The sequence below is a fragment of the Miniopterus natalensis genome, chromosome 16 (assembly GCF_054644295.1).
Source record: "Miniopterus natalensis isolate mMinNat1 chromosome 16, mMinNat1.hap1, whole genome shotgun sequence".
Classification (NCBI taxonomy): Eukaryota; Metazoa; Chordata; class Mammalia; order Chiroptera; family Miniopteridae; genus Miniopterus; species Miniopterus natalensis.
The window spans coordinates 42,000,004-42,024,112 of record NC_142096.1 but is presented as its reverse complement, the minus strand read 5'-3'; the positions used below and the strand labels follow the sequence as shown (position 1 = coordinate 42,024,112).

The window sequence follows — 24,109 nt, the reverse complement described above, 5'->3', positions numbered from 1 at the left end:
ACCGCGCATTCGGACCCGCAGCCTCCTTCCCTTGCCATAAGTAAAAAGAACTTTTTCTTGCAACAAGGCTCGCGTTCCGTTGGCGGAGACGCCGGGAGCAGGGAAGGCGCGGCGCGGGGTGCACGGCCGCCCCCCGCTCCTCTCTCGCCCCCGCCCTCCCCCCTCCCGCCGGGCTCTCAGGCCCCTCCCCCTTTCCCTCCCCCGGGCCTCGCGGCGTCTCTTCCAAAACCCGGAGCGGATCGCCGGCCGGGGCCCCGCGCACGCGCAGGAGCGGGGCGGCTCAGCCCCCACTCGGAAGCTGCCGCTCTGAGCCCAGCGGCCGCCGGAGCTGCTCGGCCCCGCCGCCCGCCTGCCCGCCGGTCGGCTCCCGCTCGGGGCCCGGGCCCAGGGCCCCCGGCTGTGTAAGTGCGAGGTGGGGGCCCCCCGGCAGGGGCCGGGCGGCTGCGGGAGGGCTGTCCGTCTGGGACGGCGGCCGAGGCCGCCGGTTAGCTTGTCCCGCTGAGGGGCTCGCCCAGCGCGGGTCCAGTTCCCGCCGGTCCCGGCCCGGTCACACCTGTAGGGCCGCGTCCGCACCTGCGGAGACCCCGCCTCCACCCGCTTCCTCTCCTCGGCCGACTTCCCGGGGCCGGCGGGGTCTGGAGACCCGCGGGTGGGGGTGGGTGTCTGGAGACCCGCGGGTGGGGGTGGGTGTCTGGAGACCCGCGGGTGGGGGTGGCTGGGTGTCTGGTGACCCGAGGGTGGGGGGGGTGTCTGGGGACTCCCGGGTGGGGGGGTCTGGGGACTCGCGGATATGGGGGGGTGGCTGTCTGGGGACCCGTGTGGGGGGGGGGCGGGTGTGAGGGGTCTGGAGGCCCGCTGGTGGGTGGGGGTGTCTGGGGATCCCCGGGGGCGCGGGGCCCTGGGGACCCGTGGGTGAGCCCGGGCGCAGCCCTCGCTCTGCGCCCCTTCCCTGCCCCGCAACCCCCGGGCCACCCTGTCCCTGTCCCTCCTCCGTCTCCTCCCGACGAAAGTTCCTCCAGCCCAGCTGGGCGGGGCCGCCCTTTCCCTGGGGCGGGGCCCCGCGGGGTGAACTCGGCGCAGCCTGGGGGGAGAGCGCCCCCGGCCGCCCGCGCCGCCCCGGCCCCGCCCCGCGCGGAGCCCCGCGGCCCCGACCCCCAGGCGCAGCCCGGGCTCGCCGCTGCGTCGCGGGGGTTGGGCTGCTGAGCGGGCCTCGGGGTCAGGCGGGCCGGCTCCAGCCGCCTCCGGGTCAGGCCCGCTGGTGGCCCTGGTGCCCGGGAAAGGGCCTGCGAGCGCGGCGTCGGCCACCAGGGCTCTGCAGCCTAAGGAGCTCCCGGCTAGGTTTGCTTGTTTTGTTTGTTTTTCTTAAATTGCGTGGCCGACTCAGAGCATAGAGGGAAAGAAAGTTGCCAAGAAAGATATTTTTCAAATAACAGCTTTATGGAGATATTGTTCTCATGCCATCAAACCCACCCATTTAAAGTGTATAATTTTGAGTGTATTCACAATTGTGCAACCATCACTATTCCAGAACATTATCATCATTTCAGAAGGAAATTCTGTGCCCACTGACTGTCACTCATTCTCTGCTGTCCCCCTGACAGCCACGAATTTATCTTCCGTCTCTATGGACCTGCGTATTTTGGGCATTTCACATAAATGGAACCATAGAATATGTGCCCTTTGTGACTGGCTTCTTTCATGATATTTTCACCCTCACAATGTCACAGCCGTATCTATACTTTGTTCCTTTGATTGCTGAGCAATACTCTACTGTGAGGACAGACCATGTTTTCTTTATCTGTCATCCGCTGATGGACTTTCTTGCCATTTCCAGTGTTTGGCCATTAGGAATAATACTGCTATGAACATTCATGGACAAGTCTTTGTGTGGGTATAGGTTTTCAAGTCTCTGGTATGTATGTAGGAGTAGAATTGCTGTTTATATGGTAACTATTGGAACTACCAAGGTGAAGAAATATATTTTGTTAATCCTGACCTGAGGATATCTTTTCCATTGATTTTTTTTAGAGAATAGAAGGGAGGGGAGAGACAGAGAGAAACATTGATGTGAAAGAGACTCATCAATGGGTTGCCTCCTGCATGCACCCCTACCAGGGCCAGGATTGAGCCTGCAACCAAGGTATGTGCCTTTGGCCTGAATCGAACCCAGAACCCTTCAGTCCACGGTCCCATGCTCTAACCATTGAGCAAAACCAGCCAGGGCAAGAGGTAAATTTTTGATGTTTTGATATTTGTATTAGATGAGTTGCAGGTACCAGAGCTGGCTCAGTGCCAGGTCTTATTTCATCACATTCTCCCTTGAAGAAACCATTTAAATATACAATTTAGTGGTTTTTAGTGTATTCACAGAGCTATGCAGCCATCACCACAATCAATTTTAGAATATTCCATCACCCCAAAAAGAAACCCTATACACCATTAGCAGTTAAATCTGGTCTTGCTATCTGCTGGGACAAATGCCCCTCCTCCATGGCGGTTCTTCAGTCCTTTCTTGGCTATTCTTGACCACAAATTAACTTGTTGCGTTCCATGAAAAATCTGGCAGGAATTCTAATCAGAATAGCATTGCACCTGTATATCAAATTGGGGAGAATTAGCATCTTTACTATATTAACTTTTTCTGCCCACAAATATACCTGGGACCCTATCTTTCCATTTATATAGAGCCTGGCACAATAGATGTCCTCACTAAATGTTGGGTATGTGATTGAGGAGACTTGATACATCAGTAGTTTCTACTGCAGTCTTTCACCAAAGAGAAAACTAGACAGAGTTGACTTGGGGTGGTGAACACACAATACAATGTACAGATGATGTGTTGTAGAATTGTGCACCTTAAACATATGATTTTGTTAACCAGTGTCCCTCCCAATAAATTCAATAAAAAAACACACCATGAAACCTCTGTGAAGCTACATGACTCACTTATGGTCACAAAGAGCGACAGCCAGTGCTAGAGCCTATTTGATGGACTTGGTGCCTGCAGCCTGAGTTCTCTGCCACCCATTGCTAATGGGATAGCAGCAGCCTTTTTGCTAATAATGTATGCTGGTTGGCCACTTTAAATTTTGTTAACTCAATCTTATCTGTAGGCATCTTTGCCCTGGCAGGCCTGTGTGTGATTTGTGCACATGTGAATAAAGGTCTGACTATGAGAGAGCTCCATGCCTAGTGTAGTGCCTGGCACAGCTCCCACTGAGCACACACTCGAATTGGGGAAAAAACAGTAAAGGAGGGTTCAAAAATTTCAGTTTCTATAACCGTTTATGCCTTGATGTAGCCCACTTTAATTTTGGGTGCAAACATTGAACAACTTGAAATGTTATGGTAGAGTATTGCAGAGAGGAGGAGCATGCCGCTGGGTTCAACGGAATGCTTATAGAGTGTATGTCATGGGCTAGGTGTTTTTCTGTTTGTATGGTATCTTTTTTATTTGATATAGTGATCCTATCTCAATACCTTTTTTAAAAATTAGACTTTTGCCCGGCTGGAGTGGCTCAGTCAACCCATGATCCGGGAGGTCACAGTTCGATTCTCAGTCAGGGCACATGCCTGGGTTGTGGGCTAGATCCTCAGTAGGGGGCGTGCAAGAGGCAGCCGATCAATGATTTTCTCTCATCATTGATGTGTTTCTGTCTCTCCCTCTCCCTTCTTCTCTCTGAAATCAATTAAAAAAAACATTAAAGTTTTTTTAAAAATTAGACTTTTAATTTGGAGACATAATATAGATTTCTATGCATTTGTAAGAAATAACATTGAGAGAGCCTACGGACTCTGCACCCAGTTCCCCTGGATGGTGTCAGTGTGCCACACTGTGGTACAGTATCAAAACCAGAGTATTGACTCACTAACCCTTGGAGGTTTGTGTGAATATCCTCATTTTATTCATGATTAAGCTGGGGTTTAGAGATGTGTATAAGCCTGCCTCAGGTCACCCACGTGGTTAGTGTAGAGTCAAGGGTTGAACATGGTCTTCAGACTTCCTGGCATTGCCATCTCCATTATGATGGTCTGCAGGAGGGGACAGTATTCAATTCAGTTGGTCATTCATTCAACAAACATTTATGGAGCCCCAGATACTTTCATATGGGTTATCTAATTTAATTCTTCAACAGTACTGATAATCAGGTACTCTTGTTTCCTTTTTATATCCAACAACATTGGCTCAAAGAGGTTATAGAAGCTCTCCCAGGGTACCGCTGTTTATAAAGGAGGGATAGTAAATGTGTAGGACCTCTCTTTTTATGTCAGGCAGTATGCTGGGTATTTCACATTTGCAGCATCCCTTAATCCAGATAGAGTCTTATAAGGCAAGTTTTCTTATCTCCATTATTTTGCAACTTAGACACTTAGGCAGACTGGAGTTCAAGTCAAGATCTTCTGATTCCACTGTGGTTCTTTTCACTATATTCTGCCTAGGGGAATGGGAGGTAGTTTATTCATTTGTTCCTTCATTCAGCAAACATTTCTGAGCACTGACTCTGCACCAGTCCCTTGCTAGGTGTTGGTAGCAGAAACTGAGAGACAGCCCCTTTTCTGCAGGAGCTCGGAGCCCAGTCCAAGAGTGGTGATATTGTGATAAGAGCTGTGGTCACCATCTGCAGAACTCTGGAGACAAACTGTATTCCACAGCTTTGTGTGGGGCTTACCGTGCCGTCCAGGTGGCCAGCGTCAGAGTCCCCCATCCCAAAGCAGCCTTCACAACTGCGTGTGCCTCAAAGTCGTCTTTTTTCTCTTTGGGCAGGGACTTCACAATGAGCGTCCCTGACTACATGCAGTGTGCTGAGGACCACCAGATGCTCCTTGTGGTGGTCCAGCCCGTGGGGGTTGTCTCAGAAGAGAACTTCTTCCAGATCTATAAGAGGATTTCCTCTGTGAGCCAGATTAGTGTGCGGGACTCCCAGCGAGTGCTGTACATCCGCTACCGGCACCACTACCCACCTGAGAATAATGAGTGGGGTGACTTCCAGACCCACCGCAAAGTCGTGGGCCTCGTCACCATCACAGACTGCTGCTCGGCCAAGGACTGGCCACAGACCTTCGAGAAGTTCCACATGCAGAAGGAGATCTACGGCTCCACACTCTACGACTCCAGGCTCTTTGTCTTTGGGCTGCAAGGGGAGATCGCCGAGCAGCCGCGCACCGATGTGGCCTTCTACCCCAACTACGAGGACTGCCAGACGGTGGAGAAGAGGGTTGAGGATTTCATCGAGTCGCTCTTCATTGTGCTCGAGTCCAAGCGTCTGGACAGGGCCACCGACAAGTCCGGGGATAAGATCCCCCTGCTCTGTGTCCCATTTGAGAAAAAGGACTTTGTAGGACTGGACACAGATAGTAGGTAAGTTTACCTGGAGGCCTGGGATCCTGCTTCATGCTTGGGTTGCTTCCTGAAGCCAAGAAGGGGTAAGGGTGGAACTTTATTACAGCAAAGGGTAGAAAGGTATAGTCTGTTCATGTTCAGACTTTTAAAATCAGGACAGCCTTTGCTTAAGGGGAATCCTTCTAGGGTTAGTGTGTACACTGACTGCCCCTTTTAAGTGGGACCCCTAGTGGGACCCCTAGAGCTGCTGTCCAATACGGTGGCCACAGACCCTGTGGCTCTTGAGCACCAGGGAGGAGGTTAGTCTGAGCTGAGATGTGCTGTAAGTAAAATGCACATCAGATTTGGAGACTTAGAACAGAAAAAGTAATGTAAAATGTCTCATTAATACTTTTATATTGATTACATGTCAAAATGATAATATTTTACATATATTAGATTAAATAAAATAAATTATTAAAATCAGTTTCAAGTGTTTGTTTTTTTACTTTTTTAAATGTGGCAACTAGAAAACTTAAATTTACTCATGTGGCTCACATTGTATTCCTGTTGGACAGCGCTGCCCCAGGGCACAGTTGGAAATTATTCAGGGTCATCCTGTGGATTATAGATGAGAGGCCGAGTCTGCAGAGGTGGCAGAACTAGGTGCCAGCTGAGCTGGAAGTGGACCCATGTCCTCTGCTTCCCTGTTTGGGCATAGTGCGTGAGTCAGGCCTGTCCTCCCAGCTGGTAGCCACAGTGTCAGACTCAGGATCTCAGGAACACCCCCAGGGACTTCCTAGAGGGCTCCTCACACAGATGGAAGTATGTAACAGGGAGTGTTGGCTGGAGCAGAAGGTCAGTTCTCACATTGTCCCTGCGGTTAAGTTGGCAGCTTCACTTTGCACCAGAATTGCAGATGAGCTCTTCTGGGCTCTTTACCTCCCCTCTTTCCCTCTGTCCTGTCTCCCCTGTTGCCATGGTGGCATCTGTCCAGCAGCAGAGGATGAGATGCAAGCCAAGGCTGTAACTGCTTGCCAAGAGGTGGCCCCCTTTGCTAGGGAGAGCAGGGTCGCTGTGTCACTTGGGCTCCTTGCCTTGGGCACTCTGTGTCTTTCCTCCCCCCTGTCTAGATTTTGGATGATGGTCTCACAGGTGAGGAGTAAATGACATACGTGCACGCTGGCTGAGGCCTGCAAACAGTTGGTGCTCAGTGTGTTTCTTGAATTCACCTAAGGTCAAACACTGCCTTTCTGGTTGGTAAGTTGGTGGAGAAAATGTCACAGAATTGAGAAAAAGTTGGCCCAGGCCAGCCCTGTGAGTGAGAATCCCAGAGTAGCCCAAGTCACATCTGTGTGTGGTGCCTTGCGGGATCTGGAGTAATTTTTATCTTTTCCCCTGGGCACGTTTGTGTGGTCTGAGGGAAGGACAAGGCATGTCATACACATGACCTGTACTTTATCGCAGTAGCCCTGTGATCACATGCCAGTGCTGCCCTCCCACTCCAAAGTTTAGGAGTCTGGGCAGCTGCCGAGGGCAGAGCTGCTGAGCCCCCTGGGCTGTTAGGCGGGTCATCCCTTACAGAGTGGCACAGTGAACACAGCTCCCTGTACTCCCCATGTCACCACAGCCTGCGGGTGGCAGGGCCTGGTGTCTTTCCACTGTACAGACCACTGGGTGAGTGCCTGAAGCCTCAAAGCAACTGGGGGGTTAGGAGATCCTGTCCTGACCCCTAGACCAGTGCCACCTCCTTTGCTGCACGAGGCACCGGGGACATTTTGTTGCTCATCGACTTCTTGGCTTTGAGACTGCAGACCCACCAGAGAATGCCAGCTCTATTTTGCCTTTGAAACTATGCTCACAATTCGGTGGGAGTAAGGAGACCTGCTGGCGTGTGGTGGCTGGTAATATAAACACGTATTTATGGAGAGCCTCCCTGTGCCAGGCACCGCCCTCGGCATGGGGAACACAGCAGGGCGTTGAACCGCTCTCCCGGTGGCCTGTTCTGTTCCAACTGCACTCCAAACACTCAGCCTTCATTTGAACTCCAGTGAGATACCAGTGACCCCAAATCAGACCCATTCTCCTGTGATCACTGTTAATGCTCTGTGGCATTCACTGTTCCCTAGTTCTCTCGTCTTTACCACAATGATTTGGGGCAGGAGCAGAGCCCATGTCTCACCTGCAGTTCCTAGTAGCAGTATCCTCCTGGAATGAGATAGGATTTTGCAGCTCAAAGGGAAATGTCTAGAAGTAGGCCCCGTTTTGGTTTGGCGCACTGATCCCCTAATAGGCTCCCCGGCAGATCCCGCTAACTTCAGGCCCAGGCTTCCCAGGAGCCCAGGAGTGGGTGAGTCTCACTTAGATGTCACAGATATCCCCAGCCTCCTCAGAGCCCGCTGTCAATTTTCGTACATGGAGAGCTGTAGCTGTCAAACTTATTTTTGTTCGCGTGTTTCTAATTTTTATTTGTTCCTTTCTTTCCTTTTCCTTTTTTCCTCTCATACCGTCCTGTGAGTGTGTTGTTGGGTCTGAAAAGGTAGGCTGTGAACACGGCGCTGAAACAGCTGGATTTCCCTCTGCTGCCTCCTCATCGCCTCCATTGCTTTAAAAACAAAAACTTGCTGCTGCCTTGACCTGTGTGTTATCTGGTCATCCTTTTATTTTCTAATTTTTTTTTAAATTTTAGTTTTTTTTAGCACGTAACCCACTGGTGTTCGATCTCTATTAAAACACTTGCTCGGGGGACCTTGTTTGGTCTCTCTTACATAGTATTTGTGACCAGTGAGCCCTTATTAATTTTTTCGCTTGTTTGAGGAAGTGAGATGCTAATTGATTTTGGCGACTGCAGAGGGCTATTTCATGGGCTGTTTTAACTTGGAAGGTCAAAGACTGCAGCGCCTTGCTTGATTCCAGCTTTTAACTGAGCGTATTAGGCACGTGGTTCTTGGCTGCAGCTGGGTGATGTGCATGTCGGTGCTTCTTGACCGCGGTCACCAGCAAAGGGACGCTGTTAGAGGAAGCGGCTACCAGTTTCTCTTGCTTTCACCTTGAGCATGCCATGGACTTCACCTTAGGGACTCTCTTTCACTAAGGGGCAAGAGGCTCCTTGAAAATCGACACCAGTCTTGTGTCCTTTTACGAGGGCAGCTTTTCCAAGTATCAGGAAAATATGGCTTCTCATAAAGAGCCAATTCATTTGGGTCTTGTGGACATGAGGACCTTTCAGTTGACCACGGTGTCTGCTCTCCTTTAGACAATAAACGTTCAGAGCCAGACACGCATTTCACCTTCAGTGATTGTACAAACCCTGACCTCCACCAGCCTTTACCTTGAACCCTGTGTTGGCAGGAAATGGCTGTTTCTGTATTTATTGAAGCTGATGTTCAGCACTGAGGCACATGTCATGAGTTTGCAGTAATGAGACTCCAACACTCAAGGCCTGCTCTGAAGGGACAATCTTCGGTGACCTAGGACCATCTCAGAGCACCCTCTGCTGAAAAGCTAGAAGGGGTCCCTGCCCTAGAGTTCAGAGTGGGAGGGTGCTCCAGTGGGGAGAACACTGGAGAGGGCCTAGTCATGGAGGGCTTCGGAGGGGCTTATTTTTATTAAAACTGACCACAGAGGGACAGTGAAGGCTGTCAGCAGGGAGTGACCTTTGGGAGAGGTATTCCTGGTGTTGCCTCTGCTGATGTAAAGAGGGGTTGGGATGGGCAGAAGAAGCTCTGTGTACTTTTGTGACCCATCCATTCGTTTGATTTTGAGTGTCCAGGGGACTGGGGTGGATACACAATATTAAGCAAAATGTACTTGCCTTTTTGGAGCTTACAAACGTCGAAGTTGATTCAGCACAGCATGTTCTAGGAATACAGCAGGGACTCCTAAAGTGCAGAGGTTGGAGGCAGGCAAGGCTTGCCTGAGAATCTGACAGTCACCCTGAGAGCGCTGAGGAGAGTGGGAAGTAGTGAGGCAGGAGGGCCAAGTGGATCCTGAGGTCACAGGGGACCCCGGTACTGCAGTAAGGCTGTAGAGTGAGGGCCAGTGGTGGGAACCTTTGGTGAACTTTTAAAGGCTTTGAAGTGCTTTGGGAAGGTTACGCTGGGGTGGGGTGGGGTGTGTGTGTGTGTGGGTGTGTGGGTGTGTGGGTGTGTGGGTGTGTGTGTGGGTGGTAGGGACCAAGAACAGGGTGTTAGAAGATCTTAGAAGGCTCTTGAGGTGATCCATGTCTGCTTGGGGATGGCAGAGGTGGTATGGATCTAGTACTTTCCTATGGGGAGGGCTTGTTAGCGGGCCCCATGGCCAGTAAGAACACAAACAGAGGCTAGCGTGTCCTGTTCTCTCCCTCTCTGCCATATGTGATGATCTGAGTTCATCTAATATTTGGAACACAAAAGCTAAATTCCTGGGTAGCCAAAGAGTTTGTTGAGCTCATTAGAGTTAGGTCTGATAGGATATAACTTTGTATTGAGATCTGTCAGTAACATTCATTTAGCTAGAAACCTCCCATCTTCTGGATTTCCACAGGGGTTTTTATTCATGATAAGACTGCTTTCTTGGTCAGGGAAATTTTAACATAGCTGCGATTTTTCTTGAAAAAAATCATATCTTCTAAGAAATATGATAGCCAAAAGAAAAGGAATATTTAAAAATGATAAAGGAGCTAGGCTGGAGTGGCTCAGCTGGTTGAGAGTCATCTCATGGACCTGGAGGTCATGGTTCAATTCCCAGTCAGGGCATAGGCTCAATCCCTAGTAGGTGGTACGCAGAAGGCAGCTGATCAATGATTCTCTCTCATCATTGATGTTTCTCTCTCGCTCTCCCTTCCTCTCTCTGAAATCAATAAAAACATAGTTAAAAAATAAAAATAAAAATGATAAAGGAAGATTTTTGATGTAGTTTCTTTGGTTTTTGAGTTGACATGGAGTTAGAAGCCTTTGCATTATTTAATAGCACATCCTTGCCAATGTTTAAAGAGCTGTCGGTGCCCAGGCCCCACCGTCTCAAAGCATTGTTAAAGCTTGCTCTGAAATAGTAAAGATAAAGGTCTCGTTTGCAAAAGTCAAATGCTTGGCTTATAATGTGCAGCCTAACTCTATAAAATAATAGTAAGTTCGAAGTTAAGAAAGTGGAAGATAATTGAATTCTTAAAAAGCTGAAAGAAACTTTTTTGTGCTAATGTTGTGATTCAAACATTTGAAGAGAAAATTCCTGCACTAATGTTGCCCAGGTGAAATACATGGTAGAAGTTGTATTTACCTATTACATTGGAAAAATAGCCTGGCAGTCATTTTTTAACATGGGGCCCACTCTAGCTCACATACTGGCAATGATGGTTGCTGGCTTTCAATGCTAGAGCCTCCAGTTGCCTTTGTAGCATTTTTTGGTAGTGAGAGAGCTGCATAGTTGCTTAGCCAGTGTGCTGTGGGGGCAGAAGTCAGGCCTTCGTGTGATAAGTTTCCGTGCGTTTTGTTTTTTAGACATTACAAGAAGCGGTGTCAAGGGCGCATGCGGAAGCACGTGGGGGACCTGTGCCTGCAGGCGGGCATGCTGCAGGACTCCCTGGTGCATTACCACATGGCCGTGGAACTTCTCCGCTCAGTGAACGACTTTCTGTGGCTTGGAGGTAAGATGAGGATGATCAGGTATGTGATTGTAGCGATTGTTATTTGAAATAAGGGAAAACAGAAAAATGGCTCTAAAAACAAAGGCCGAGGGAGGAGAGGCAGACAACCGGCTGGACGCTGTGGGCAGTCACCAGGCAACTCCCTGGCCTCGCCTCACGCACTCCACCCAGGCCTGCGCCCCAGTCCCACTGGCGCACAGGCACCCTCTCCTTTACAGTGTACTGTTTCCCTGGCCCTCTGTTTTTGAGGTTTAGCACACCTTGCCCTCTGCTTAGAATGCCATTCCCCATGCCAGTCACCTCTTACGCTCATTCTTCAAAACCTCGCTCACACGTCAGCTGGTGAATGGGTCAGCTGTGTGGTATATCCAGATGGTGGAGTGGACATGCAAATGAGTGAAATACTAATGCCGCTACACCACGGACCACGCTTGATAACATCATGTTATGTCAAAGGAGCCAGACTCCAAAGGCTGCTTATTGTATGATTCCCGTGATCCGGAACATGCAGAGCAGGCAGCTCTAGAGAGACCGGGAGCAGATGACTGGTTGCCAGGAGCTGGGCCGAGGGAGGAATGGGGAGCGACTGCTCGTGGGGATGGGGTTTCTTTAGGGGCGATGGAAATGTTCTGGAATTGGATAGTGGTGATAGTTGTACAACTGTGAATATACGAAAAACCACTGACTCATACACTTAAGTGGGTGAGTTTTATGGTATGTGAATTATGTCTCAGTTAAAAAAAAACTGAAAAAAGGAAAAAAACCTGCTTCAAAGGACAAGCCTCTTCTGACCCCACCAGATAGTGGTGCCTGCAGCATCTCGTGCAGAACCCTGCCTGTATGTTTTGCAAGCGCCTGTTAAATAAATGTGTAAGCAAGGACCAAAACAGGGTTCTGTCCTGGAAGAAGCTGACAGTTTAGCTGGGGTCCTGTCTGCCAGCCGCTTCTGAGAAATATAAATCAGAATGCAGGAAAGAAGTAAGTGCTTTAATAGTTGTCCAGCAGCATGCTGTGGACACATTAATGTCAGAAATAATTAATATGGCATTAAATGTCATAACTTGGCTTCTTAGGGAAATAAAAGTGGGAAAGAAAAGGAGCGAGAGCTAGGAATATATGGGAAAGAAGAGAGGAACAGACAAGGGATTAAGCAGGATGAGAAAGAAAATGTGAGTTTTACTTGGCTTTCTTGAAGAAGTCTGTAACTCGTTATTGACCAGGGGAATATATCCGTACTCTAGTGAGCTGTACCGTTAGGGCCTCTGCAGCAGGCACATATCCAGAAGAAGGGTCCCCACTCATGTCTCTGACTCACATAGCAACAGCTGGGTGGGAGGGCTCTGGAGGTGGAGTGTGGGAGATGGGCTGTGCTGTATGCTGCAGCCTTTTCTCTTTCAGTCCCAAATAAAGTACAGGGGAGTGTCCCAGAGGCTACGTGACGCCGGCCACCATGCCAGACTGAATGTAGAAGCAGGTGCGATAATCCAGTTCACTTGTATTAAGCCAGACATCGAGGACATTTGTAAAAATGTAAAACAATGCCACTCTCCTAGCATATTATTTATGTTTTGGAAAATAATCATTTTTTCTAAAAATTTAACATGTCACGGGCTTCTTCTTATTTTAAAAGGGATTACCACATAAATATTTAAATCCTTTTGTAGTTTTATTTTGAATATGGTAAATACCTCTAGCTGTATCCTACACACACACACAAACACACACACACACAAGCTCTTTGTGATCCTCAATATTTTTTCAGAGTGTCAGAGAGTTTTAAGAACTGCTATACTAATGAATGAAGGTAAATACTGCTGCACAACTTACAAGGCACGTGGCCTAGCTTGAGATCCTTAGGATATAACTGCCAATGACAGAAGAATGAAATGTATTCCAAGTAAATGTGGCTGCCTTTGAGAAGGAGACAAGCCCATAGGTGTTTGCTCCAAATGGAATAGATGCATTTAGGGTGTCTAGTCCTGCTTTTGTGGTATTGCTTTTAAATATTGTCAGTCCAGGGCACTTCCTGCACATCATAGCGTCAGAATCTGGCACAGAACCTGCCGCCCAGTGAACACTAAACTGTTGGTTAAATGAATGGATGGACAGCTGAGGGGCTGGCCCATTTCACTTGCAGATGCAGTCCATCCGTGGAACCTTGAGCATTGTGAGAGTGTTCTGTGGTGCCAGCCTGGACACGGGCATGTGAAAGATGATCGGTGGCATGTTCTTGTTTGTAACAAAACCAGGGATCTGTAGGCTTGATCTTTGTTTGGGGGAAAATTGGCATTTCCACATGGAGTGTTCTGATCATTCCTAGGCACTGAGAATTGAGCTGATGATGGGCCACTGACTTTACTAATTGTCCTTTTTTATTTTTTATGCCCAGCTGCCCTTGAAGGGTTGTGTTCGGCTTCTGTTATCTATCACTATCCTGGTGGGACTGGTGGCAAGAATGGAGCTCGCAGGTTCCATGGGGGCTCACTTCCTGCCGAGGCAGCCAACAGACATCGACCAGGTGAGTGCTGCTCTTTCCTTGGTCTGGACTTGGTCACAGTCCTTAAGCAAGCAGGAGTCACTGGTTACTTCTGCCTCTGAGTAAAACCTGATTAATGTTTAAATAAAGTGTAGCGTCTGTGGAGTCAGACATCTTGTACATGAGACTTTTTCTTCTGATTTTATTGAATATTTATCCATCTTATTGAGTTTTATGAATAGTATTAATGATTTCAGTGATTGATTGATTTCTGGAACACTTGTGTCAATTTCAGGGTAGACCGACCTGAAAGTGCTGTGTGTGGAGTTCTTCCTAATTGCTGGGTATTTAGTGAAGCTAACCCCAGAGGTTGGTTTTAATGTCTAATTCAGGGCCTAGGGGCTGTTTCTTACTCTCCCAGGTGATGAGACTTCTTATAGTCAAATCTGAGTTGCTTATGTTTGTTAGCCGTGATAAAGCATGAAACATCTTTGGAGGGGAGACTCACATATGATTGTTGAATGAACTTGCCTGTAATGGTTCAGGAGATAGTTGTCACATGGCAGAGGTCACAAAGATAATAACAAAGAATGCAGAGATCAAGGCTAGACACAAAACTGCTAGGCGTCCTTTGTTCTGTGAGATTTTTAGACACGTTTCCCCCCGAAGAGAAAGCCCGTGGAAGTTAATGTGTATAGGGTGGGGAAAGGTCTTGAATTCCTTTCCCCCTGAATTATACCACCCCTATTAGGAACAAAGATTGCAGAGACCACCTTTCTATATCAGTCACGATAGCTACAGCCTGAGCCTGGATGCCCTCTCTGTGGAACAAACGGCTTAGCTGACTCTATAATGGTTCTCTAAGATATTTTATCATTCTTCAGCAGAGCTGTTCCTAGTGATCAGAGAGGAAGGTGAAGCATGCTGAGAGGGGATAAAGGAAGTCTGAGGTTAAGAATGCGTGCCTCTGCTGCTCCCTTTCCTGCGCTCTAGGGAGCTCCAAGGTTGAAGTACTAGTTTCCCCCTGTGACTTGAAGTTAGGTGTTGAGACTGTCCTATTGATGCGATTAGTGAGACTCTAGAGACTTTTTACAGCAATGTTTCATTTTTCCCCTTGCTGAACATAGGCAAAAAAAGTTCAACTTTTTTGAAAAACTGCTCTGTCTGCAGAAGAGAAGTATCTTTATTTAGCTTTGCAAAAAAAGCTGGGATTGGTGTTGAAGGCAGTCTCTGGGGAAGTGCCCTGTGAGGCCCAGGTAAGAGCCCGGGGAGTAAGCTAGCCTTGTGGACATCAGAAACCATTTCCCTGCCTTTCAAACAATAACAGCTCCAGATCCATTAACAGGCTTGATTGAAGGACAGATGTGTTGTTTGATCTTGCATATTAATTTCACGATTATCAGTGTGTAGCGGCAGCCTCATCTTATATCAGGAATTTATGGCCTCTGCTGTCTGAGGTGAGGCCCAAACAAACAGATTATTTAACATTCTGGCTTGAAGTTCTATCTCAGGATCCTTTTCCAGCTGCAAAACAACAGAAATAGAAATGGAGGAAGTTGTTTAGTCACTCCGTGCCTCAGTTTCCTTGTCTGTGAAATGGGGAACATAATAATAGTACTTACCCTCCTAGGGTTCTTGTGAAGGCTGAGTGAGATATACACCTAAATACCTGGCACTTGATAAATGTTGGCACTCTTATTATCAGTACTATCGATATTGCTAATATGAACTCATGAATAATGTTAAAAGATCCCAATTACATGGTTTTCAAGCAGATTTTCTCTGAGAAAAGGAAATTTTTTTCCTACTTAAAGTTGAGTTTTCTTAGTTTAAAAAAATACTGTAATCTCTGCCTCTTTTTGTTTTAATTCTTCTTTTGTTTAAAAAAATTTTAAACTTTTTAAAATGTTTTTATTGATTTTTAGAGAGAGAGGAAGGGAGAGGGAGAGAGAGATAGAAACATCGATGAGAGAGAAACATTGATCGGCTGCCTCCTGCACGTCCCCTACTGGGAATCAAGCCCGCAACCTGGGCTTGTGCCCTGACCAGGAATCAAACTGGTGACCTCGTGGTGCCTGGGACGATGCTCAGTCCACTGAGCCACAGTGGCCCCGCTTGTTTTAATTTTTTAAAGACTTCACTAGTAATCAAAGGTTAAGGGGCCCCTAATTTTTTTTTCTGAAGGCTTGTATATGAACCCACAAGTCTACAATTAACGGACACAACTTGGTTTATTAAAAATAATCAATAGGGCATTCTGCACTCAATCCAAAAGGAAATGCCTGTTGACTGGGAGCTGTTTCTCCTTTGTGGCCATCCCTACTTTTTTGTCTTTCCTAATTTATTAGCAGTAACCATCATCATCATAATGATCAAAATAGCTGTGAATCCCAGCACCTTCCTTGCAGTGGCTGTGCTGACGGCTTTCTGTACGTTTTACCGCCCAGCAGGCTGCACAGGTGTCAGCATTTCCATTTGGCAGGTGAAGGACTGAGGGTTACTTTTTAAATTTATTATTATTATTATTTTTAATCCTCACCCGAGGATATTTTTTCCATTGCTTATCAGAGAGAGTGGAAGGGGGAGGGAGAGAGAGAGAGTGAGACACGGATGAGAGAGACGCATCGAGCGGCTGCCTGCCCCCCTCCCCGGCCAGGACCGGGGATGCAGCCTGCAACCGAGGTCCGTGCCCTTGGCCGGAGTCAAACCCAGGACCCTTCAGTCCGAGGGCTGATGCTCTAACCACTGAGCAAAACTGGCTAGGGCTTAATTAATTTTTTTGAAGATTTTAAAAATTGATTTTTTTACAGAGAGAAAGGGAGAGAAAAAAAAAGAGAGAGAGAAACTTCAATGTGAGAGTGTAACATCCATTGGCTGCCTCCTGCATGCCCGCCACTGGAGACTGAGTCTCCAACCTGGCATGTGCCCTGACTGGGATCGAACTAGCAACCTTTTGGTGCACAGGATAATGCCCAACCAACTGAGCCACACTGGCCAGGGCTCAGTTCCATTAAAACAATATTTTATTTTATTTTTGCTGATTTCAGAGAGAGAGAGAGAGAGAGAGATACATCCTCTTGTTGCTCCACTTCCTGATGCATCATTGGTTGATTCCTGTATGTGCCCGACCAGGAATTGAACCCACAACCTTGGTGTATCAGGACAATGCTCTAACCAACTGAGGGCTCAGTTCCATTTTTTTTTGTGCAGTATGAAGGTTTAATTAAATCTGTGTCATTTCAGTAATGTAGGGAATGGCTAACTTGCCTTAAGCCTTTGAAGAATTTACAGGTTATTTGTATAGAAGGTGTATATTGACAGCTCAGAATTCAGATGGCCATGTAATCCTCCGCTAAAACCTTTACGCGACTGGGAATTTGACCATAGTAGTTTAGAAACACTGATATTGAGCTGTTTTCAGGGAATAAGCTTATCTCCTTTATGACTGAAGAAAATTTTGATTTGTTTCTGTACCCTTAATAGATTAAAAAATAAAAAAGTCACCTGTCACTTTTCCTTTAGAGAGGGAATGAAAGGGGAGCTCATGCTGTTTTACTACGTAAATAAGCGTTTTTGTGTTTCAACACAATTGTATGCTTCATAATTACCAGCCCTTTGGGAAGTATTTTGCAAAGACACTTAGATTACCTATGCTGGAAAAATGCAGACATGGCTTTTATGAACAGGGTTAGTACAGAGCTGTTGGTTTTGGTGTAGCGCAAGATATCAGGAGTAGGGATAAGCTTTGCTTCTGATTGCTGGAAGGACAGATTCCCTGGGTCTCAGCCTCCCCAATCTATAAAACGATTTATTTCTGTTCTAATTTTAGTCCCTGTCTTTTGTTTGTACTCAGGAGTGTTAAAGATTTCAGATTAAGTACCGAATAGCAGTCCCTTCCCCGAAGCAGAATTCAGCATGTGCTAGTGAAGCTTTTAGTTATAGTCTCTGAACATCCTGTTTTTAAAACCCTTAACCCACCCTTCCTCGGTATGCCCGCAGTGTTTCCCTTTTCAGCAACCTGAAGGCCTCTTCTGGCCGTAGGTGGCGCTGTTGTGTCTTTTAAAGTCTGAATTTCTGTGTTTGTGAAAGGCTTAAATACATCCCTTTAACTTGATTCTGTGTTTAATGCTTCAGAATAGCTCAATCTCTGGCTACTTGAAAGAAGTGTTCTAGTTATAGCTTATTTTTATTCTGTCACCTTAGCGTGAAAATTTTAGACAGGTTGTGTGAACAATGATGAAATTGGGCCTTTTTTCCAATGTTAGAAACCAGTCAGCCATGATGTTGTAAAAAAAAAATAGAAACCATCTCTGGAGCACCTTAAAGAAGAAAACCCTGTCAAAGTCTCTGGGCACTGAACCCACTGTTTGTGTTAATTCAGGAGGTGATTTGGTGCCGTGGATGGAGCCTGGTTGATTGGCTGGGATTTGAATACACAGACATTGCTAGCCATTCACACGAGACAGTTCTTTCTATTCTTCCCTTGTCCGTAAAATGGGATGCTCCTACCTGCTTTGTGGAACTGTGGAATTTAGAGAGAAATTATGTGAAGTGTTTAGCCTAGTGGTTAGCTCATAAAAGAGCTCGTAAACTTTAGCTATTATTTTGTATGGAGCCATCATTTTATAGTGTTTGTCAATGACTAAGGAATGAAAATAGGAAAAGATGGTTTTATGAAGAAAGATCCAATTAAGAAATGAATGAAATACTTGAGGAGGATTAGTAGTTCCTACCCTCACAATTTAGCAGTAGCAGAGGTAGGGCCATGATAGAGTCACCCTGAAGCTACTGGAAGCCAAAGAATTATTTGTTAATTAGAATAAGCTTGGGGTTAAGGAGATCCAATAATGACATTCCTATTCTCTGCACCAGCCAATTGAGAGATGAGACAAAAGAGTAGGCAGGCGGAGATACATGTGACTTTTATTACTGATAAGGCCACTTTAACCATGAATTTTAGGGCTACAGGAAAATGGATATCTTGATACTATACTCCGGAACTAGACGGACTCCCCAGTGCCTGGCAGAGGCCAGATAATCAGATTGACCAGACGATTAAGGCTTTCAAAGCTTCTTGCAATAATGAAATTAACTATTTTGTAGTTTAAACTAACTACAAAGTTACTTTCTGAAAGTTGGAAATCCTTAGTTTGTGAAGTGTGCAGTAATTCTGTGTGTGAGTGTGTGTGTGTGTGAGTGTGTGTGACTGTGTGAGTGTGAGTGAGTGTGTGTATTTTAGGAAGCTTGTGGTGAGTTCCATATAGCCTTCTGGTACCTCTCTCTCCTTCCCGCATCCCAATGTGTGGGCATATATTTGCACAAAAGAATTACTATTCCTTTGTCCTTTGGCTTATTTGTGGAAGTAACAAATTCTCATGCCTGTTTGAGAAGAATTGAGGTGCGTGGGCTTAAAAAGTGGGGAGGAAAAGAGGTGAGGTGGCACTCCCCAATTAGTGCAGAGGTAATGGTAGATTTTTTTCCTCCTAAAGCAAAAAGGCACTGAACTTGTAACTTACTGTTACTCAGAATTGCTTTTCTGATTAGATAGAAGTGTCTCAGATTTTTCAAGGCTATATGAATTATGAAAGATGATGTAGTCGTTACCTTTAAAAGTAGTTTTGTTTTCCAAATAAAATACCATACTCTGTTCTTTCTTCCAGGGGCACAAGAAGTTCTCATTGATCCAGGTACACCATCTATGTGCTTAGTTTCCTTTGGTTGTGTTTTTTTTAAGTGCTTGTTTCACGGCGCTGTGAATGAATGGTTAAAATGTCTGGATTGTGATCTTTGGAACATTCTGATTTAAGTCACTTTAAATCAGAACTGTTCGAAACCTGATTATTGCCTGGCCCTCATTTGATGGGCACCCGACTGCTTGTGTTGTCTGCGGACGAGGGCCCTTCTCCAGCATGGCTAGTGAGTGGTGCGCAAAGTGTGCCTTTGAAGTTCTTTGAATGCACTGAGCATGCTTGTCCAATTAATTCTGAATTTGTTCACAGAAATGACTTTGCTCTGATCCTATGGTTTATGCTCCTCTCAATATGAATTTGAATTTTGACTGTTATTTCCTATGTGTGCTCTTAGCACTGAAAGAAGTTTTGCATTTTTTACAGAGTCGGGCTTGCCTTTCACCTCTTAACACCTCCTGTGATTAATCTCTTTTATTGCAGTGCCTAATTATTTTATAATGAACTCTATTATTTTCTGGCTTAATCAGAAACAATGACAAAGGGTAAAAAACCGAGACCCTGCCAGACAGTCATGCTTACTACATGGGCTTTGTGACCGACACACGGACCACATCTCATTGTGGCCTTTGATTCTGAAATGAAATCGCTTTAGATTTGCAGATTATTTTGTTTTGACATCATGTTGAATTCTTTCCCTAGGCTGAAGCTTCGTGATCATTCCTTGATCGGGCTTGTGGATCATGTAGAGGATGAAACATAAATGCTTTTTTTTCAGGAGACCTGAGTTGCTGATGAAAAAACAATTTGAGGGTGAGCTGAGGATGGGTGACCCCGCACCCATTCCAGCCCCAACAGAAATTGATGAATGATTAAATTGATGTTGGATGCATTGGTGTTTGACCAGTAGAACTTACTGAGCCCAGTCTGGCAAGTTATGACAGATGGAAGGGACTGAACTTAGTGTGTCAACTGCTTTACTCGCAGGAGAAGTTGATGCTTATACCAAGTAGAAGTAGCTTAGGGCTGTCAGGAAAACCAGTCGTTGAGATAAAAAAAAAAAAGAATGTATATATTTTTATTTCTGAAACTTTTCAAAACAAGGTTGTACAGAGATGATCTTGAGCTTAGAGTGCTGGGAGTGAAAGTGAGGGCCGTTCTGTGGACTTTGCTGTTTGGGGAGTGTTGAGATCCTGGCATAGAGGTTGAGAGGGGTTAGGGAAGGACACAGAACCAGTGTAGGCATCTGAGGGCATCGTCCATCATGGTCCCAAGTTAGAAAAATATGGACTTAACCTCTATTCAGCTGAAGGAGAGCAAGCAAAGGGGTGGCTCACAGGGCCTGTACCAGCGCTGGCCGCGGCCTGTTCCCTGAGATCCCGTACTTACTCAGAGCTCGCTGGCTTCCCGGTGCCGCTCTCTGTCTCCACTCTTTAACCCTGGCAATGTGTTGGCAGGGGAGTCACTTCACAGTCCCAGAAGCAATGTGACTGATTCTCCTCGTCGCTAAGTCTGAGCAGCAAACATTCTCAGGGATGATCAAGTTGTTCAGCTCCATAGACACCCATCCCTTGAGGCTGGTGCAGAATTGCGCTTCCATTTTTAGACGTTTTCGGTGGGTGTGTCGTTTGAAGCAAACTGCCTCAGGCTCTTCCTGCCTGCTTTCCCCGCCGCCTGCGGGGGAGTCTGGCGGTCCCTGGGGTGCTGGCTCCCAGGCCGTTCTGAGCAGGGCGGCTGCTGGGTCCTTGTCTGTGTTTGAGACAGAATTCTCCATGCTATCCAACTGCTCTCTTGTCATTTCCGAACATTTGTTACATCCAGCAACTGCTTCAAGTGAAACGGTCGTTGGGCCAATTTTGGCCAACTCACATTTGCTTTCTTGTTCTCAGGGTGAGGGGATTCTTCCTTCTAAAATAAAAAGGAGCGATTTGCATTGACTGTGTGAAGCTACTGTTCTAGGGTGTATTTTTTAAAGAGCTTTCATATGATTCACACATTTAAAGTGCTTTTTACTATGTTCTGAGTGGTACATTCATCGTTACCGTCAACCTTAGGACATTTTCACCCTGACAAGAAGCCCTGTCCCTGTGAGCAGTCACTCCCCGAGTCCCCTCCCCTCCCCTCCCCCAGGCAGCCACTCATCTGCCGCTGTGGATTTGCCTCTTCTGGACTTTTCATGTAAATGGAATCATGGAACATGTGACCTTTTGTGACAGGCTGCTTTCACTTAATGTAATGTTTGCAAGACTCACCCATAGTGTAGCCTGTATTATACTTTTTTATTGCTGAATAATATTCCACTGTGTGGCTGGACCACATGTTGTATACCCTTTCGTCAGCTGATGGACATTTGGGTGGCTTCTGTTGTTTGGCTATTATGAGTAATGGCACTGTGAACATTCCTGTACAAGTTTTTGTGTGGATATGTGTTTTCAGTTCTCTTATGTGTATGCCTAGGAAGTGAAATTTCTGGGTCACTTGGTAACTCCATGTTAAACTTTTTGAGGAGCAGCCAGACTGTTTTCCAAAGTGGCTGCACCATTGTACATCATCAGCAGCTGCGTGTGAGGGCCCGTTTCTCCGCGTCCTCCCGGCACTGTGACTGTCGCTTTGATTCTGGCCATCCTGCCCTGCCCAGTGTGAAGTGCTGCCTCCTGTGGTTCCGGTTTGCATTTCCCTTGTAGCTAATGAGCATCTTTTCATTGTGCATGTTGACCATTTGTATACTTCCTTTAGAAAAATGTCAATTCAGATCCTTTATCCATTTTCGAGTTATTTGTCTTATTATTATTGAGTTATGAGAGCTCTTTTTATATTCTAGATATGAGTCCTTCATCAGATATGTGGTTTGCAAAAATGTTCTCCTGCCTGAGTTGTCTTTCACTTTCTTGGCGGTGCCCTTTGAAGCACAGAAGTTTTGCATTTTGATGAAGTCCGGGCTATCTGTGTTTTCTCTGCTGCTGGTGCTTTTGGTGTCATATCTAAGCTCAAGGTGTTTCATATCAGCTTTTCATGTAAAGCATTCGAACCCTTTGCAGCTCTGCGAGCGGGGCCGTTGCTCTCCCTAGTCCACGAGTAAACTCAGCCAGTCTGTGTGTGAGGAGCTGAGATGCAGAGAAGCTTCTTGATTTGTTCAGGGTCATGGTGAGTAAGTGGTGACATGGGAATTCAAACCCAGGAGCTTGTCTCCAGCATCTGTCCTCTTAGCCACCATATTCTGGTTCTTTCTATAGGAATTATTTGTTAAAAACTCTTTGCCTATTTGATTTCTTACTAGGTCTTTTTCTAATCGGGGTCCTCATCTCTTCATTTATCTTACAGACTTAGGTCTAGATTTATTTAGGTCGAATGTAGGTGGAAGCATTGCCGTCAGTTAATGTTTGCATTACCCTCCAGGGATGTTTGTTGCCAGTTGACCCAACAGAGTCACACTTAAACCTTCTCTGGTCCTTACACTAAAAGTAGAATCATGAATACAGACTGTTCAGAGAAAGTATTTGATTAATTTCATTTTGCTAACCAATGAAATAAACAACGTCCATGCTGACATAGATCGCAAGCCTTCCAGAACAGGGTCACTGTCTTCCTTAGATTTCACTTGTTGGCTCATACTGTCTGGATAGTGCCTCGTTGTCCAGCAGAACAGCTAGAGCAGGGTGCCCATGAATCATTGTCTGTCGTGAGAGAATTCGACAGCCGTATCTACTGTTCGTTTCATAAGGGAAAGGCAATATAGAAATGTATCTCAGATCTGTTTAAAAAGACTGGAATTTTGAGAAGAGTTCCCAAAACTGTATAAAGGTATTCCTGCTAATTTTAGATCTTAGACATGTTATGGTTACATAGCAGGGTAAATTCATTAACTGGCTTTGACAAGAGTAGTATAATATTTTTTGTCTTAATTAAAATATTCTGCCTTGGTTAAAGTAATTGGTACCTGTCAGGAAACAAAAATAAGTTTGTATTTATATGACCTGGGGGCAGGCTTCCTATTTCCTATCATCTATCTATCTATCTATCTATCTATCTATCTATCTATCTATCTATCTATCATCTATATCTATCTCTATCTATCTATCTATCTATCTATCTATCTATCTATCTATCTATCTATCATCTATCTATCTATCATCTATCTATCTATCTATCTATCTATCTATCTATCTATCTATCTATCTATCATCTATCTATCTATCTATCTATCTATCTATCTATCTATCTATTATCTATCTATCTATCTATCTATCTATCTATCTATCTATCATCTATCTATCTATCATCTATCTATCATCTATCTATCTATCTATCATCTATCTATCTATCATCTGTCTATCTATCTATCTATCTACCTATCATCTATCTATCATCTATCTATCTATCTATCTATCTATCTATCTATCTATCTATCTATCTATCTATCTATCATCTATCTATTTATCTATCATCTGTCTATCATCTGTCTATCTATCTATCTATCTATCTATCTATCTATCTATCATCTATCTATCTATCTATTTATCTATCTATCATCTATATCATCTATCATCTATCTATCTATCTATCTATCAATCAATCATCTATCAATACCTGTTTTTCAGAGCCTTTTTATAGTTTTCAACTATGTTCTAACTTTAGAATTCTATTTCAAAATTCATCACTGTGTCTAGTGCAGTTTTGCCCCTTAGCCAACTGATATAGTGTATCATAGTAATTGATTTTTGCATCTTAACTCATCCTTACATTCTTGAGATAAATACCACTTGGTCATGTTGTACAGTCCTCTTATATGCTGCTGGATTTAGTTTTCTAGTATTTTGTTGATTTTTTCAGTTCATTTAAATTTATTGAGATATGTTTTATAATCTAGGATGTGCTCTATCCTGGATAATGTTCCCTGTCTGCCTGAGAGAAGAGTGTGCTCTGCTGTTGTTGGGTGGAGGCTCTGTGGGTGTCTGCTAGGTCTACTTACTGTTTTTCTGGGTCAAGACATTTAGTTTCATTTT

General features: G+C 45.6%; 1 protein-coding gene across 1 annotated transcript in view; it reads left to right on the top strand.

Moving 5' to 3' along the window:
- Positions 1 to 328: 328 nt before the first annotated feature.
- The window catches only part of LOC107533202 (trafficking protein particle complex subunit 9), a 99,946-nt gene continuing 76,165 nt past the window's right edge, over positions 329 to 24,109 (top strand). Inside the window, exons 1-5 of the mRNA XM_087825194.1 lie at positions 329 to 401; positions 4,766 to 5,359; positions 10,798 to 10,943; positions 13,333 to 13,461; positions 19,080 to 19,106. Of these exons, the coding sequence (XP_087681320.1) occupies positions 4,776 to 5,359; positions 10,798 to 10,943; positions 13,333 to 13,461; positions 19,080 to 19,106 (886 nt within the window). The 5' untranslated portion in view covers positions 329 to 401; positions 4,766 to 4,775. The remainder of the gene's footprint in view (positions 402 to 4,765; positions 5,360 to 10,797; positions 10,944 to 13,332; positions 13,462 to 19,079; positions 19,107 to 24,109) is intronic.